This window comes from Mobula birostris, chromosome 8 (assembly GCF_030028105.1).
Source record: "Mobula birostris isolate sMobBir1 chromosome 8, sMobBir1.hap1, whole genome shotgun sequence".
In the NCBI taxonomy this organism is placed as follows: domain Eukaryota; kingdom Metazoa; phylum Chordata; class Chondrichthyes; order Myliobatiformes; family Myliobatidae; genus Mobula; species Mobula birostris.
The window spans coordinates 75,799,214-75,817,112 of record NC_092377.1 but is presented as its reverse complement, the minus strand read 5'-3'; the positions used below and the strand labels follow the sequence as shown (position 1 = coordinate 75,817,112).

General features: G+C 35.5%; 1 protein-coding gene across 6 annotated transcripts in view; it reads right to left on the bottom strand.

The window, feature by feature from the left end:
* tasp1 (taspase, threonine aspartase, 1) overlaps positions 1-17,899 on the bottom strand; it is a 137,601-nt gene that overhangs the window by 19,803 nt on the left and 99,899 nt on the right. For 5 of the 6 annotated variants that reach the window (XM_072265475.1, XM_072265476.1, XM_072265478.1 and 2 more), the window contains 3 exons: positions 16,931-17,041; positions 6,249-6,359; positions 2,963-3,036 (listed from right to left, as the gene is read on the bottom strand). In XM_072265475.1, coding sequence (XP_072121576.1) covers positions 2,963-3,036; positions 6,249-6,359; positions 16,931-17,041 — 296 coding nt within the window. Of the gene's footprint in view, positions 1-2,962; positions 3,037-6,248; positions 6,360-10,607; positions 12,635-16,930; positions 17,042-17,899 lie in introns of those variants that run through there. The other variant, XM_072265481.1, reaches the window with a different exon arrangement.

The following is a 17,899-nucleotide window of genomic DNA, read 5'->3' as shown; positions in this document are numbered from 1 at the left end:
TAGTGTATTAGCATTCATGTCAATTGTAGTATAGTCAAAAGCAAAAATACTTTCCAAGATTACTTTGGGGCATAAAAGAAAAACAAGATAATTTAACAAACCCTCAGGATTCCAACAGAGTCTGCAAAGCAGCTTATTTTAATTAGGAGAGTGTATCATAATGTGAAAAAATTCACTTTTAATGCTTAGTGATATACTGGTCTTCACTGGTGATTAGAAGAAAGACAGAATTAATGTCTGCTGTTGTCTGATAATGTCAACCATTGCTGTCCAAAGAGCTACAGCTAGTTCGAAGTTTACATATGTTGAATATGTAAAGTCAATGCAGATCAGGTCAATGAGCCTCAAATATAGTTAAGACCATAAAAGGCAATACATGAACTTGCATATTTAGAAAATATAGCTTATAGGCTTTAAAAATCATTAACTTGTTAAAAATGATGTGCCAATCACTTTGAATATCTTGATTCTATTACAAACAAGGATATTTACAAGCAAGTTTGCTAAAGTAATGCACAGAAATTCAGAGGTTTAGATAACCAAGCCGATTATACCGGAGCAATAGTAAGTTTTACAGAGTAATAGGATATTGGTCTATAGATTTTCCAAATATTACACCTATTCAAGAAAGCATAATTTAGAAGCTGGATTCAAACTAATACTCATTGTTTAGATCCATTGATGAAAAATAACCATTTGAGCTCTGTAATGAAGGACCATAGTATACTTGGAAGTGCCTGGTATTGAGAAATTATCTTGGGATGCTCTAAGTCAGGTATGCCATTTTGCATCCCTACTTTGTTCCTTGACCTGGCAGGAAATATGAATATCTTGAGTTTCTTATACCATTTAAATAGTTTAAAATTTGGCAGCAACTGTAAAACACCTCTCTTAAAACAAAACTTGGCTCAGTAATCTAAAACTATCTGGATATGCTACCCAAAAAGTATTCCCAATTTCCATTTAAATGTGCTGATATTTCATCTGGTTTTAGTAGAATCAAGGAAGCAACCATAAAATAGTTTTATATCATTTAATTATACTTCTATTTATGGACTATTTCTCACACAAACATGTTCTCTCATTGAAGAGAAGATAAAGGTTCCAGATCTAGTAAAAAGAAGTTATGTGCTGTTCGACCTTCAGCATCAATTAGAGAAAGCAGTCTTAGACTTGATTAGGTGAGACTTTTGTCCAGGATAACAGAAGTCAACCAAGTGGCTAAAAATAAAACAATCTTCTCAAAATACAATGACACCAATTGATTTTCTCTTTATCATTATATACAGTGATTATAAATTTTATTTACCTAGACAGAAATGGCTGAGCAAGTATATGGGGACAATCAAAAATTAAATGACTATTTCATAGAGTCATGAAAATGCATCTTAGATTATACTCTTCATTATTTGATGCAAATATATCAAAATTTGAAACAATTTAAGAACTTTTTTCATGTAGATTTGATTTGACAAACTGACACGAAGCTTCTTACGATGAATAATTGCAGATTAATTTAATGAATGGAAATAATGGAGAATTTTCTAAAACAAAATATATCTTTCAAAATAATTTGTAAAGAAATACTCGATTACAACAAAGCAAGATTTAATTCACAAGCAACAAAAACACTTGCAAAGATATTATCTATTTTCCTACTTCTTTGCTAAATGATAACTGAATACAAACAAAAGGCATTTTTTCATGAAAAATTGTGTATCAGATTTTAAGCTTTTAAGGCAGATCAAAAGTTGGTAAAACAATGATATGCAAAATCTGTCTAAACAGCTGAATAAGATCATCATTCTTCAGCTGTACAAATAAGAAAGATAGCTCAATAGTGAACTATTTCACTGAGGTGTTTTGTTATTTAAGAAAAGACAATTATTCCAGATTTGATAAATAAAAGTTCTATGTAGTTTCACCTCAGAAAAAAATAATTTTTTTGAATAATTAATCAGGCTATACTTTTTCCCCAGCAAAATAGTAGCAAATGAAGTGGATAAAAATAAAACAATCTTCCCAAAACACAATCTTATATCTTGGTTTATCTCATTTACTTTAGATAAAGTTGCGTTATTAAACCTAATTCAAAATGGCAAATACTAACATCTTGGTCTTATTGAGAGATTATCTTTTGATCAAACTTATCAGCTACCAACCCATCCTCATCCCTAGTGTTGGCAGTTACTTGTTGAAAAACATTTGCGGCCACAGATTCAAAGTGGGGCTGGTGAGGGATTAGTCTTGTAAAGGAAGGTCAAAAGCATAATTTAAAATTCAAGTGAGAAGAGCAGCTGCGTCTGTCAGGACTTTACAATACCAGCTGCAGAATTTGTGGCCAATATGGAAACAATGTACACCAGATGTCAAAGAATGGAAGAGAAGCTGCTCAGCTAGCAGCCAACCTACCAGACAACCTTTAACATCCCACTGTCACCTCTACTATTGAGCCACAGTTCATACATAGGATAAAACTGTTAAGTTCTAATTTAAATCAAGGTTCTGACTTTTTGAACAATACCCTGCATATTTAAAGACTACACAAAAAGTCTCCAATTTGTTGCTTTGTGGTAGATGGCAGATGGAAATGTGAAAAGGTTATATCTTGAAAAAAACTCAAAGAAGCACCATCGTTGAAAATTTGGACTTCTGAACAATTTATGATTTGGAAATAGAAAACAATCTTCAAGGGATGTTCTACACTTCAAAGCTACTGAAAAATATAGATTTCTGTGAAATCCCACATGAATTTTAAGTCAGCCAACACATGATCTTTATTAATTGGAAAAGACATTCTCCTCACAGCTGTGTGTGATTTCTGAAAAAACATCTTGAATAAGCATCTGTAAAAAGTACTAAGGACACAAAAAAGCAAGACTGCTTGCATTTTTTTTATATGTGTTAAAAATGTATACAAGAAACGTACTTGGGTTCAAGTTTTGTACACATTTAAATTTACCTTAGCTTTTCCATCTTGTGTCGACATGTACCCAACACACATACTCTCAGTGGTGTGACTCCATAAAAACTCAACTGTATTGAAAAGAGTTTCAAATATAATCCAAGCAAAATCAAATACAAATTACAGAAGCATTTATTCAGATCACATATACCACCAAACAAAAAGCAGTTAATTTTCAACAAGGTAACAGGAATTTCAAATTCAGTTTACTTGTTATTACAAAACTAGTTCATTCCATTTATCTGACATAAATCTAAATTTTGCTATGAAGGAAGGTTTATTGAAAAACTAATCAAATTTAGTACACAAAATGTGCATAGTAATTAAAGCTAATTACAGTGCCTATAAAAAGTATTTAACCGACCCCCACCCCAGAAGTTTTCATGTTTTATTGTTTGACAATATTGAATCACTCGTGTCAAAGGGAAAACAAATATCTACAAACTGATCTAAATTAATTATAGGTATAAAACAAAAAATAATTGATGCCAAAAGTCTTCACGCTGCTTTAATATGAAACCCCAAATCATCACTGGTACAGCCAATTGGTTTTGGAAGTCACCTAATTAGTTAAATGGAGATCTGGTTTTGGAGACCTTGTGCAGTCAAGGTGTTTCAATTGATTGTAGCAAAAATACATATGCATCTAGAAGGTCCAACTGCTGGTGAGTCAGTATCCCAGCAAAAACTACACCATGAAGACAAAAGAACACTCCAAGCAACTCCGCAAAAAGGTTATTGAGAAGCACAAGTCAGAAAATAGATACAAGAAAATTTCCAAATCACTGAATATCCCTTGGAGTACAGTTAAGTCAATCATCAAGAAATGGAAAGAATGACACAGTTGTAAATTTGTCGAGAGCAGGCCATCATCAAAAACTGAGTGACCGTGCAAGAAGGGGACTAGTGATGGAGGCCACCAAGAGACCTATGACAGCTCTGGAAGTTACAGGCTTCAGTGGCTGAGATAGGAGAGACTGCACATACAACTGTTGCCCTGGTGTTTCACCATTCGCAGCTGTATGAGACAATGGCAAAAAGAAAGCCACTGTTGGAAAAAAATTAACATGACATCTCAGCTACAGTTTGCTGGAAGGCAGGTGGGAGACCCTGAAGTCAGCTGGAAGTCTTGTAAAGAAGAATGGGGTAAAAATTGCAGTATCCAGATGTGCAAAGCTGATAAAGTCCTATCCACACAGGCTCAAGGCCGTAATTGCTGCCAAAGGTGTCTACTAAATACTGACTTGAAGGGGGTAAATACTTATGCAATCAATTAATTTGGATCACTTTGTAGAGATTTGTTTTCACTTTGACACAAAAGAGTCTTCTTCTGTTAATCAGTGTTAAAAGACCCAAATTAAATTCACTGTGATTCAATGTTGTAAAACAATAAAACATGAAAACTCACGCTTCACCTGTGAGTCGGCTGGTGTGATATACTGCGTCCAGTGCTCCTGGTGCGGCCTTCTATATATTGGCGAGACCCAACGCAGACTGGGAACCGTTTCACTGAATGCCTAAGCTCTGTCCGCCAGAGAAAGCAGGATCTCCCTGTGGCCACACATTTAATTCCACATCCCACTCCCATTCTGATATGTCTATCCATGGCCTCCTCTACTGTCGAGATGAAGCCACACAGGTTGGAGGAACAATACCTTGTATTCCGTCTGGGTAGCCTCCAACCTGATGGCATGAACATTGACTTCTCTAACTTCCATTAATGCCCCTCCTCCCCTTCTTACCCCATCCTTTATTTATTTATTTATTATTTTTTCCTTTTTTCTCTCTCTGTCCCTCTCACAATAACTCCTTGCCTGCTCTCCATCTTCCTCTGGTGCTCTCCTCCCCCTTTCTTTCTCCCTAGGCCTCCCGTCCCATGATCCTCTCCCTTCTCCAGCCTTGTATCCCTTTTGCCAATCAACTTTCCAGTTCCTAGCTCTATCCCTCCCCTTCCTGTCTTCTCCTATCATTTTGGATCTCCCCCTCCCCCTCCCACTTTCAAATCTCTTACTATCTCTTCTTTCAGTTAGTCCTGACAAAGGGCTTCGGCCCGAAACATCGACTGTACTTCTTCCTACAGATGCTGCCTGGCCTGCTGCGTTCCACCAGCATTTTGTGTGTGTTGCATGAAAACTTCCAACGGGGTGAATACTTTTTATCGGCACTGTATGTTCAGTATTTTCCTAATTTCTCATCTGTTTTAATTTTCAGCAAGAATTTCAGTGTTTGCTATTCAAGGAAAATTATCTCAACAACTCTTTTCTATATTCTTTTGGTAAAATAAGTAGTTTCTATCTATATGCTAACACTAGAACAATACCATTTTAACAATTAATAGATAATCTTTGATATAACAACCTACTTTTAAAGGCTTGGGTTAGGGTAGAGGAAGAAAGTAAATATTTGATTCCATTTTTCCAGAGTGTCCCCAAAACATCCAACTGGGAACTGCTGCCAGGAGAACTTGGAAGCATGTATATGAGAAACCAGCGCTTACATGCCTGCTGATTATTCTTCTCCTTCGGTGCAGCAAACTCAAATACATATCACTATTTTGTACAGAATCTTGGAAGTCCAAATTTAATTCTAGAGCAATAACATTCCTAGTGGCCACAATGCTGCTTTGGAATGAAACAACGTTTTATTATTGCTGTCCTCTAGATTTGCTTGACCAATAGAATACACCTGTGCATGCTGCATAAGGGATCAAAAAATATTATATCTTCAGTAATATCAAAATAAAATCAGTAAGAACGAATGTGTTTTTCTTAAAGATATATGTTCATTCTGGAAAAAAAAATAAACTTATGGTCAAGCTGGGAAGAAAAATGACTAAATCTGTTCTCTGGTATATCCCCAATTTCAAATTACCCCATGGGTAGTGACCATGTCTTTCTTTGTCTCTTTTCCCCTTTAAAACCCATCTCTTTAACTTATCTCTCAGAGGCATTTCTAAATATTTCCTAGTACACTGACTATAAAATTTTGCTTAAACCATAAATCTGTGAATTACCTTGATACATTTTATTATGTTGCTGGAAATAATGTAAACTGAAAGTCATCATTGTTCAATTGTTGCATAATATAACTTCCTGTTGTCAATTTTTAAAAAACTAAGAATCTGATAAAAATTAGGCATCAAAACTTCTGAAATCACTTCTGAATTAAGCAGAGTATTAGGAGACTAATAGATTCCTTACTAGTTCATGCTGCTTACAATCAGCTACCTGTAACTGACATATCCTCATTCAGCAATAGCAATCATATTTGAAATGTTGTTTACCTAGAAGAGCTTGTGTATTCAATGATGACTCGGATTCTATTGAACATCTGCAACAACGGAGAACGATCACTCCACCAAGTACAGAGTCCTCACGGGCTAGGAATGGTGAACCTATGAAGAACCCAAAAAATTACTGCAGCTGAACAAATAGAACTTAAAATAACTCCAATTTTAAATTTCAAAGGACTTACCACTTCAAAATTGTATTTATTCCCCATAGAGGCAAACTATCAGAACCATCAAAGGTCAACATTCTACAAATGGGTGCAAGGTTGATTCCCAGGACCACCAAAGACCCCAAATCCTAAGCATACATTTTGGTTGACCCAAGAAAAAAAACATTATAAACACAATGTAAACTTTCACAGTTTTGATGCAAGAAAGAAAACTAATTTCTTCAAAATACTTCTAGAAATTCCAGAGATTAGAAGTGTTAGAGATGTAATCTTGCCAAAAGCTATGCTGACAATCTTAGCTGCATCTTTTCACTATCTCTGAAAAGAAAATGAAACAAAAAACAGAAAGTGACTTGTTTATACACCTCTCTTCAGCCAACTGAGAAATATGCCGGACCAAATTATTGTTAATTTTTCAAAGAATATATCTTTAAAAGCACCACAGTGTATAAAAAAGACCACCCAAGTACGTAACATTACTTGCAGCATCTGGCAGAATGATCAACAGCTGTCTTCCCACCGATCATGATGCTACTACAGATCCATCTGTATGACTGGACATTGATGAATATCACTCTTATCATGAAAGCAATTAGCCACAACGAAGCCATAACTCTAAAAAATGACGAAAGTCAAAATGGAAACACAGCTGTTTCTCAGAACCATATTTGCAAAATATCTAAGTATCATCAACAACTATTCTTTACTTTTATTAGCTAATTTAGTTACTGTGTGAAAACATTTTTGTCATAAAATGAATAAGTGTCTTAAAATTTGTTGGCTAAAATGGATTATGAAGATTGACACTGTGATTGAGTTGAATTAATTACCATTAACCTTGGGTGCGTCAGCGCACCTGCCATTTCAACTTCGTATAAGTGGAAGAGATGAAATATCAGACACAGTAACTTGCTTCACCACTTTTCTTTAAATCTAAGGTATTAACCACCACCAAAAAAGGCATTGTCTCTTGACGCTATTTCATCTTTATTTATATTTGCCCTTCTTTTATCCAGTTAACAACTTCTTTAAAATCAAAGGCTACAATAAGGTTCACAGAATTTCATCAATAACTTACAAATTTCATGGCAACCTCCAGAAGATACTCAAATACTATATTAATTGGTCTAATCTCAAATAATAATGAGGCAGCCTACAGAGAAGAAGTCATCACCCTGACACAGTGGTGTCAAGAAAACAACCTCTCCCTCAATGTCACAAAAACAAAAGAGCTGGTTGTGGACTACAGGAGGAATGGAGACAGGCTAACCCCTATTGACATCAATGGATCTGGGGTTGAGAGAGTAAACAGCTTTAAGTTCCTCAGCATACACATCACTGAGGATCTCACGAGGTCTGTACATACTGGCTGTATGGTGAAAAAAGCACAACAGATTTCTTTTACCTCGCACGGTATTTCCCCTAACTGCAGGACTCTGCAGAGAGTGGTGTGAACAGCCCAGCCCATCTGTAGATGTGAACTTCCCACTATTCAGGACATTTACAAAGACAGGTGTGTAAAGAGGACCTCACGAATCCTTGGGGACTTGAGTCCTCCCAACCACAAACTGTTCCAGCTGCTACCACCCAGGAACCGGTACTGCAGCATAAAAGCCAGGACCAACAGGCTCCGGGACAGCTTCTTCTATCAGGCCTCAAACTGATTAATTCATGTTGATAAAATTGTATTTCTATGTAATACTAACTGTCCTTTTGTACATAGTATTTATTACAAATTACTATAAATTTCACTTTGCACATTTAGATGGAGAGGTAATGTAAAGATTTTTACTCATCATGTATATGAAGGATGTAAGTAACAAAGTCAATTCAAATCAAAAGTGCAAGTGTCAGATGACATTTCAATGCAATAACTTTGATATTTCTCCGTCTGAAAACTGGGTTCGAAACCCAGTGGGAACAGGATATCTTAGGTTATGTGAATTGCCCTAGATACCTTTACCGTGTAAGTAGTAACCCTAAAATTATTAAGAAAGAAATCTGCAGCTTATTTTTCCTACTGAAAAGTTGGTAGAAAACGGTATTGGAAAAAAAATGGTTATTTTGCCCATCGTGACTATGCAGGTCTTAGTAAAAATATCCAATCAATCTCATTACTTGACTGCCATTTCCTTATAGCATCATAATTAGTTTCCTTGTATGAATGTGATGAAAATACAAAATTATTAGACATATTAGCTGAAATGGTACTTTATTTCAGTTGGTATACAAATTGAAACATTTACATGGAAATCTTGTGTTAACTATAACAAAATTGAAGGGAAAACTGGCAATACTACTAATTTATACTTTGTCACTTATGGTATACAAAGGAGAGTGGACAGAAAGAGTTTATAAACCAATATAAAGTCATCCTCAGCTTCCTACACTCCAGGGCAAAATGTTTCAGCCAATCCAGCTTCTTCTTATGATCTAAGCCTTGCAGTTCTGGTAACATGCTTGCAAATCTTTTTTTGCACCCCTTTTACAGCAGGTAACCAGAACTACACAAAGTACACCAAATATGGTCTTACCAGTGGCTTGTACAATTGTACCATGATGTTCAAACTCCTGTACTCAAGTCTCTGACCGATGACGGTAAGCATGCCAAATGCCATCTTCACCATCCTGTCTACCTGTGTGTCTACTTTCAAAGAACGATGTATCTGCACCCTTGGTCTCTCTTCTATAACACTCCTCCAATCCCTACCATTTACCATGCTAATCCTGCCCTGGCTTGTTTTACTGAAATGCCACACCTCTAATTTATTGGAATTAACCACCACCTGCCAGTCCTTGACCCACTGGCTCAATTGATCAAAATTCCATTGTAATTTTAGATAACCATGTTTACTATCCACCATACCACCAATTTTGGTCTCATCCACAAATTTACAACAGCAAAACAACATTGATCCCTGTGGCACACTGCTAGTCACAGGTTTCCAGTCTGAAAAAACAACACCCTACCACAACTCTGTCTCCTATTCTCAAGCCAACTTTCTATCCAATTGGCTATCTCACCTTGGAACACATATCTTCCTGGACTTGAAAAGAGACAAAAGATTTTCAGCTTGGAACTGCATTTTTTTTATATAGATGCTGCTTGACTTGTTTTCAGTATTTTCTATTTTTACTTCAGATAACTGCCATTTTCAGTTTTTTAGACTTTCATCTTGATTCCTCTTAATTGCATTTTGACAAAGGGGAGATAAATGCAATCGTCTGTCATTTGAACTAGGCAAATTATTTTAAACAGTTGGTGCTTGTCTCCTTTGACAATCTGAACTAGAGGTACCTAATACTGTCAGTCTCAGGGCAGGACTTGTATGCCTCACATAATCCTGCTGAAATCTGCCAGGAGGTTGTTAGTGTACTTCTGGATACAATGTTCACTGTTGTTTAATATGAAGACAGATACAGCACACATTAGAATAAGAGAATTGTGCCACACAAGAATTTTAGGTATAAGGTTCAATCACAGACTTTAAGTAGAAAGAGTTGAAAGGCAGAAGACACTGCAAATGTTTCTGGCAATTAGTTATCTAGGTGTTTTCTATAGATCTCCTGCAATCTGACAAATCTGTACAAATACTCTCTCTAACAGCAAAAACATACCAAAGAAGACTAGGGAAAGATTAATAAGAACTTTACTTCATTATGTTGATGAAGAACAACAGTTTATTTCAGCCTTTCTCCACCGTTTTTGCCTTGAAGGAACCCTCAAAACAATTTTCAGGTCTCAGGGAACCCCTGTGTAAAAATTATTATATCTACAGCTCACGGTACATTAGCATGATCAGTAAGTTGTAGATATGATAATCCAAAAATACTTGTCAAATCTCCTTTAAGTAGAATGTAAATTTTAAGCTAAACCTTCGAGAAAAAACAGGTAGTTAAGCTTAGCTTACCTTTCTTGAAATTAATCTTTTTCCTTCCCTTTCATAAATTTTAAAAACACACTAGGCAAACATAATAAGTTTCTGTTAAATAACTGGCTTAAGCCAAAATGGGATTTAATTTTTCTAGAAGTAGGTTTGGTGGATTTAATTTAAATAAAGGTTGTAAATTGATTTTAACTAATGCTATTTACAACATGAAAATTTACTGCCAATATTGAACAGTAAGGTTACTAAAAACCATAAGCCAAAGCAATTTGAATAAAATTATAGCCTGAGGCACAATTTTATACAAGACTTTGAAAAAATATTTTCTTACTAAGTGTCATGATCAGGCTCAAATATAGGCCTAGCATGTGAAACCTGTGCTTGTTTTTTGCTGCACAAATATTTAATTTTGGATCAAACTTGAGATGAACACACAAAGATTTTACCTTCAACTGAAATGGGATGATTTCTATCCTTGTTCTTGATGCTTGTTAAACAAGAAAAAGCTTGCTCACACATGTGAGAAGTTGAAAACTGCAGCAAAGTGTTCATTGCTTTCCTACGAATGGCAGGATACTCTTTTAGAAATTCAGTACTTGTCCAGGGGCAGGTTAGTAAATTTCATCAGAAGGGAGAGGTTGACATCACAGCCAAAGTTGGGCAAATTCCTTCAATGCTTGCACAATGCACTTCATGCTCTTAGTCAGCCTATTGTCCACCCCTCCGTGCAATATAGCACTCACCAATTATCAGCCTACCATTCTCCCCCCGTGCAATACATTACTCACCATCAGCCTACCTTCTCCTCTTCGAACAATACAGCCCTTACCAATTATCAATGGGCTCCCCTATTTTGCATCAAAAACTGAGAATGAACAGTCCAACGGCATACCACCATACTGGGTTGAGAGATCTCTAATGAGACTGTGAATGGGGCTGCTTGATCACTGCCCGCCACTGTGAGTGCTAGCTTGCGCAATGTGCTAAGTTTAAAAGACGATTTTTTTTAAAATCATGATCTCTCACATAACCTCTAGTGACCTCTCGCAGAACCCTGGTTGAGAAACCCTAGTTTATTTAGACACGTCAACAATTAAATCCTTACCCTCTAAGGTTTGACTGAACTGACAGCGGGAACCTTTATTGCTACATTCTGATATAAACAGTATGTTGAATTTACAGACAAAATTAATAGCCCTTTCTCCGCTTTGTTGTGTCCATTTGAAATTAAATGATTATATAATTTGGTTTTTACGTTCCTAAATACAGTAATGAATTGTGGTTTAATTTGCATTACCAAATGGCACTAGAGGCTCCCTGGAAATATCCAGAAACATTAAAGTGGAAGAATGCATATTGAGAACTGTCACAGTGTGAAGAAACAATGCAATCCTCTTAAGCTTTTTCTCAAAATAGAACCTTTGTTCTTCCCCTTTGGCTATGACTAAAGCTCACCTCAGGATTCATAATAAATGTTTCCTATTTGGTCATTGTCAAAGTCCATTCTAAGTATTAACACAAGAGCTTCTAACCCTCACATGCTGAAAAGTGATGACAAATATGAGTGAGGAACTGACAAAGGAAAAATACTTAATTTCTAGTGTAAATGAATTGTTTTTTCTGAATTGTGTGGCGAAGGAGTGGGGGGAGTGTTTGATAGTAAAAGAGGGTGCAGTTGCACATGCTTCCAAGTGAATACCGCTGTTAACCATGAAATCACTGGTTACAATTTATTCACTTTTTATTCATTAAGCAAGGATTATTGCCCTGAAGTTAGTCTGTTGTCGTAATAATTCAAATATGCTTCTGCAACATGATAAACTGCTACACCTGCCCTGAATAACTGAATTCTTTGCCACCCTTCAAACTACCCTGCTACTCAAAGCATTGGGAATAGTTTGTATGTAAGTACATGTAATCAGCTACTTTCTTTTCTCTTTAGGTACTTTGGTGCCTTTAATTTTGTTTCAGGATATTGAGCTATTAAACACAAGCCTGAATTTAACTGGCACCAATAACAATTCTCAAGCTAACTCATAATGACATTCATCCATCCATTACACTCGGGATAAACAGCTGTTCAGTCAAAACACAGAACCACGCAGCAAAGCTGCATTGCAGACACAAATCTGTGATTAATTTCTAATCATTCCAGAAGACCAATAAAAATAAAATGAATCTCCAAATATGATATTATATAAAATAGCATTCATATTTGTTCCAATATTATATTCTTTGATTTTAATCCTGCTTTTGCATCAAATTGGGACAAATGGAACATGTTATGAAGGTTTCTTGGTTTGAGAATGATAAGAGTTTATGCCTGGAAGAGGTAAAGGAAAATAAACAAATTAATAAGATTAGCAAAGAGTAAAACAGATTTAGAAGTTTGTGTTTTATACAGAAGTACTTCACAACAAATAATAATATGCAACCATTCACCTAATCACATGTTTTTACTGTAACTAAATTCAAAGTCAGATTATTAACCTTAATTTAAATTGAAAAGTGCAATCCTGTTCATTGCCATCATTTAGCAAAATAAAACTCTGATATGTGTCCTCTGCTGCAATTTACTATTGGGAGTCCTTAAACTTGCAATTTACTATTGGGAGTCCTTATTCATGAGATAAATTTAGAAAAAAAAAATTAAGAGTTTTGAAAAAAAACGTACCTGTAACTGAGTATACAATAAACTTGGATTTGGAAAGTACTATTTTATGTCTATCAGATTTCGAAACATTTCGCCATCCCCACAGACAACCAAATCTTAAACCTATTAAATAAAAATATTTACGCTCTTCATCGCCCTTTCCCTGTGCCTCCTAAGAGTACCTTCCACCCCACTTGCCCAAATTTAGTAATATATCTTTGTTGCATACTGCTTTTAAGCTACACAAGCAAAAAACATCTGCCATCAGTTTGTCTGTCACCTGCTGCTTAAAGAGCTCTGAATGACCATGCCAGGCATTCCCAATTTGGCTAGGGGCCCAGAAGTCCCACAGAGATTCAGATCTAAATTGTAAACAGGATGCTGGCTGCCGACAGCAAGAGCTACAATCAGTTGCTCGCAGGACAAATGTAACTAAGCTGCTTTCTTGCCTTCTGGCTACATCTACTGTCCTGCCAAGTATTCTTGCAGGTCTGCTAACAGCCTGTTCATTTGCTGGATGGCACCTCTTTACAGGAAGACAGTAAAAAGTCCCTGTGCATCTTTGATCTCCCCAGCCAATTATAAAAAGTGACATGTAAAAATACACCTGCATTTTATGAAATACTCTGCTGGCATGCAACCCTTCAGATCTTGACCATGAAGCAAAACTTGTGCACAGAAAGGCAGTTATAAAATATGGGATATTTGAAATACTTTTGTGAAGAAAATTTTATCAAAATCAACAAGTGCGGATTCTAATTGATTCCATCTCTATTACATTGAAATCTGTTTATAAATGCAATTTACAACTCTACCACTTAGTGCTATAGAATTATAATTACATTTTCAATTTTATTTAATTAAACCAGCAAAACTAAAAAGATTATGTGTATGCAAGGGAGATCTCTAAACCCATTTATTATTTATTCTTCACTGCTGAATAGTTCTAAATGCAAGTTAACTAATTATCGGCCTCAAAAGGCTTAAAACTTGCTAATAAATTACAATATTAATTATCTAATAAACCTCTATGGTGAATTGCAATAGCAATTCATTGTGCTGGATTATTACCTAAAATATTATTAATAATTTGCAAATTTACCATATTATGCACAATACAATCTGTTTTCCATCTACGGATGACTTTGAAGTGAAACAGGTAAAAAGAATCAAAAATTTTCCAAAGAAGATGCCTTTCAAACTTGAGTTAAGTGAAATAGTTTCAGAAAAAAACACATGGAAATGTTTCCAATGCAACATAGCCCACTTGCACATATGTCAGGATCAGAATTAAAATCAGGTTTATTATTACTGATATATGCTGCAAAATTTGTTGTCTTGCAGCAGCAATGCAGTGCAAGGCAGAGAAGTTATAAAAGAGGAATTAATAATTGCACATTAGCTAGCAATAAAACAAAAGCAAATGGCCCAAATAAGTAACATTTTGTGACATTCCTGAGCATGGATTGCAAGCTTCTGAATCAATTTAAATGATATGGTGATAAAAAGTACTGATTTATTTTAATTATTTTAACCACCAGAGGTTTGCTAATTTTTGTTATCTAACAAACTAAATGATATGGTGATAAAAAGTACTGATTTATTTTGTTTGTTACATAACAAAAATTAGCAAACCTCTGGCGATTATTCCTCCCTGCTCCTTGCTCACACCTTGCCAAATAACATCAGCAATCTGAGGAGTTCAACATTTGGTGTTAAAAATTAATATTCACCCAGACTGGGGTGCCAAGGACCAGTATTTAACAGATACAACAGCAAAAGCTCTTATGCAGCCAAGAGACCTGATGTCACAAAGTTTCCATCATGTAGCCAAGCAAACTAGGTGGCAATTTTGCCAAAAAGGTAATTTGTTTAGATATTCTTAATTTTTTCCCCCAAGTATAGAAAAATGGTTTTAATGCAGCAAGTGTAATTACTATAGATGGGCAGAAAGTTCACATTGTTGTTGTAGGTCGAAGGACCCATTTCTATGCTGTACAATGCTATCACTGTCTTAAGTCTACCAAACTAAGCAACTTCTCACTCTGTGGTTTTAATCTCCAAGTAAATTCTCACTTGCAGACCCCAGTCAGTTTGGATAGGCAAAAACATCTCCTTCACAATCTCCATCAGTATAGAGGCACAAGGCTGTGTACTTAGCCATCTGCTCTACTCATTTTATTCTTATGATTGTGAGGCAAAGCACAGCTCCAATGCCATATTTAAGTTTGCTGATGACATCACAGTCATTGGTTGAATCAAAGTGGTGATGCATCAGTACGTAGGAGAGAGTCTGAAAATCTGGCTGATGTTTGCTGCAACAACAACCTTTCACTCAGTGTCAGCAAGACCAAGGAGCTGATTTTTGGCTTCAGGAGGAAACTGGATGTCCTTGAGCTAGTTCTCATCACCATATCAGAGGTCAGCAATTAAATTGTGATTATCATTTCTGAGGATCTGTCTTGGGTCCGGCACCTAAGTACCATTACGAAGAAAGTATGGCAGCACCTCTATTTTTCTTAGAAGTTTGCAAAGATTCAGTCCTGATGCAAGGTTACGACCAGAAACATAAAGTTTATTTTCTCAGACTATTGCTGTTCATCCTGCTCAGTTCCTCCAGCAGATTATTGTTCCAGTTAGGTTTCCAATGCTTTACAGTACTGAAATAGTTCTCATCAGAAAAATTAATAACTTCAGATCCAGAGTAGTCTATTCATCCACAAGAACCTCAGTAGCAACATTGGAAGAAATAGTATCAGTTTCAGAATGACAACACCCACCTTTACTTCACCACCACCTTTCTTTCACTCTCCATTAGCTCTAATTTGACAAATTGTTTGATATTCCATAGTGAATTAGCAGAAATTTCCTGCCAGTGGTTGGAAAGCAAAATCCATTAACGTTAGTCTTTAGCTATAAATATTACTTCTTAGCAAGTGTACAAAGCTGAATACAACCCTGGTATTAACCAGGCTAGATAGCACTGTAATAAGCAGCATGTTTTTTCTGTTTGTGTGACAATGGCCACATCCATTCCTATTGCAAATTTTAACAATTAACTTTAGTGTTCTGAGGAAGGCTGCTGGGCAATGAGGCCAAATAGTTTTGCTCAAGGCTAACCACGTTTGCAGAGAAAAAAATATGTTGTCAATTGGTGAAACCAGAATGAAACCTCACTATTGAGAAATAATCTGAGTCATCGTCATCTTGATGATGCATGGACAGTAACAAACATTATAACAGGCCTGCCTGTCAACTTTAATACCTTATCAACAAATCACAAATGTAAAGTCTTAAAGATTTTATATTCTTCTAGAAATACGCCAGTTACCTCCTGAACACATTATTGATATTAATCTTGATGTAAAATGCAAAAAGCTTTTCAAGTTGCTGCAATATTACACATATCTCTGCTACTAACAGTGGAATGTCCCTGAATATACTTTCGTAGAAAGAAACAGAGTTCATATTTAAACAGATATCAATTATCCCTGTCTTTCTCCCTCTGCATAGATCTTGCCTATATCTTCCTAGTGTTTTGTTTCAGCTACTTTCTTCCTTCCTTGTTACCTCAATTTCAGTGTGGCCAAAACCATGTTTACATTAATTCTCTAGCTTCACATTTTCAAGGGCTATCTTGCAAGTTTAATTTTATTGAAAATACTTCAATCAAAAGACCATTCTTTCTAACACTAGTATAATTTTAAACCAAACTTTTCATCATCAACATTTCCTTTCTTCAAACTCAATTGTTCAAAATTTTTATTCCATCGCCATTTCTATAACCCCCTTCAATCCTTGTTTATCAAATATTAAATACATTAGTGAGAAAAGGATAAAGCAGAAGATCACATAAGACTGGATAGGAATATTAAAGGAGAGGGAGAATGGAATATTAAAAGAAAGGGAGAATATAAAGGGCAGGCAATCTCTACTGCATTAGAAAGAAGTGGAAAGAGGGCTTACGAACAAATTTCTTTTGCATAGTCTCCAATAAGGCTTGGTGGGCATCTTCAGCCTGTAGAGCCACTGAACATTCCCTGGCCAACATAGTTCGTACCAGATGTTCACCACAACCTAAATTGTAAAAAAAAATCAAAATTGCAAATTAAGAAATCAGGTGTAGAAAGGCCGTCATTTAAATACAGACAGATTAGAACAATTGAACAATAACATCCAACAATAATAATTAACAAATTATTTAATGTTACAAGTGTTTTTAGCTTGAAACTATGTTTATTGGAAACACAATCAATCTGAAAATGTAACTGTAGTGTTTACCCTTGTAGTTTTCTGTATGAACTCTATTCAAACCACAATGGAATTATTCTTCAAGAAAAAAAATCAATCTTAGTAACAGTTCTTGGATGAGAATCTCAACAAAAAAACAAAGATGATGCTTAAGGAAGACACCCACGTGGTCATTTGTCTTAAATAATAAGAGTTTAGGAAGCATAGCTTGAACAATCATTATTACTCATAAGCTTAATGTTCATTGTGTATCACAGGAAAATTGCGGTATTTTTAAAGAGCTTTTGATGCACGTCTTTCATGTTTGAAAATTAGAAACAGGTGCATGTAAAAGAACACACATACATTTGCTGCATTAAGATACACACGTTTTCAATTTCAAACATGAAAGAACCTCCCATTATGAGAAAAAAAATTCATTTCTGTTCTGTGCACCATATGATAAAGACTTTGCAGCCAGTGACATTTACGTGTTTAAAATGCAGCCCTGGTTACCTTTCTGAGCAATTGGTACAAGATACTATTCATGGAAATCACACTACCATAAGAGTTTGGTGCACTAAGTGTCAACAAAAAGATATTTTAAAAATGCCCTCTAGAATGTTTTATTAATTTAAGAAAAAGAACTTTTGAGGCCAAAGTAGACTGAAAGCATTTTACCATGGATCAAGATCATGGCTGATA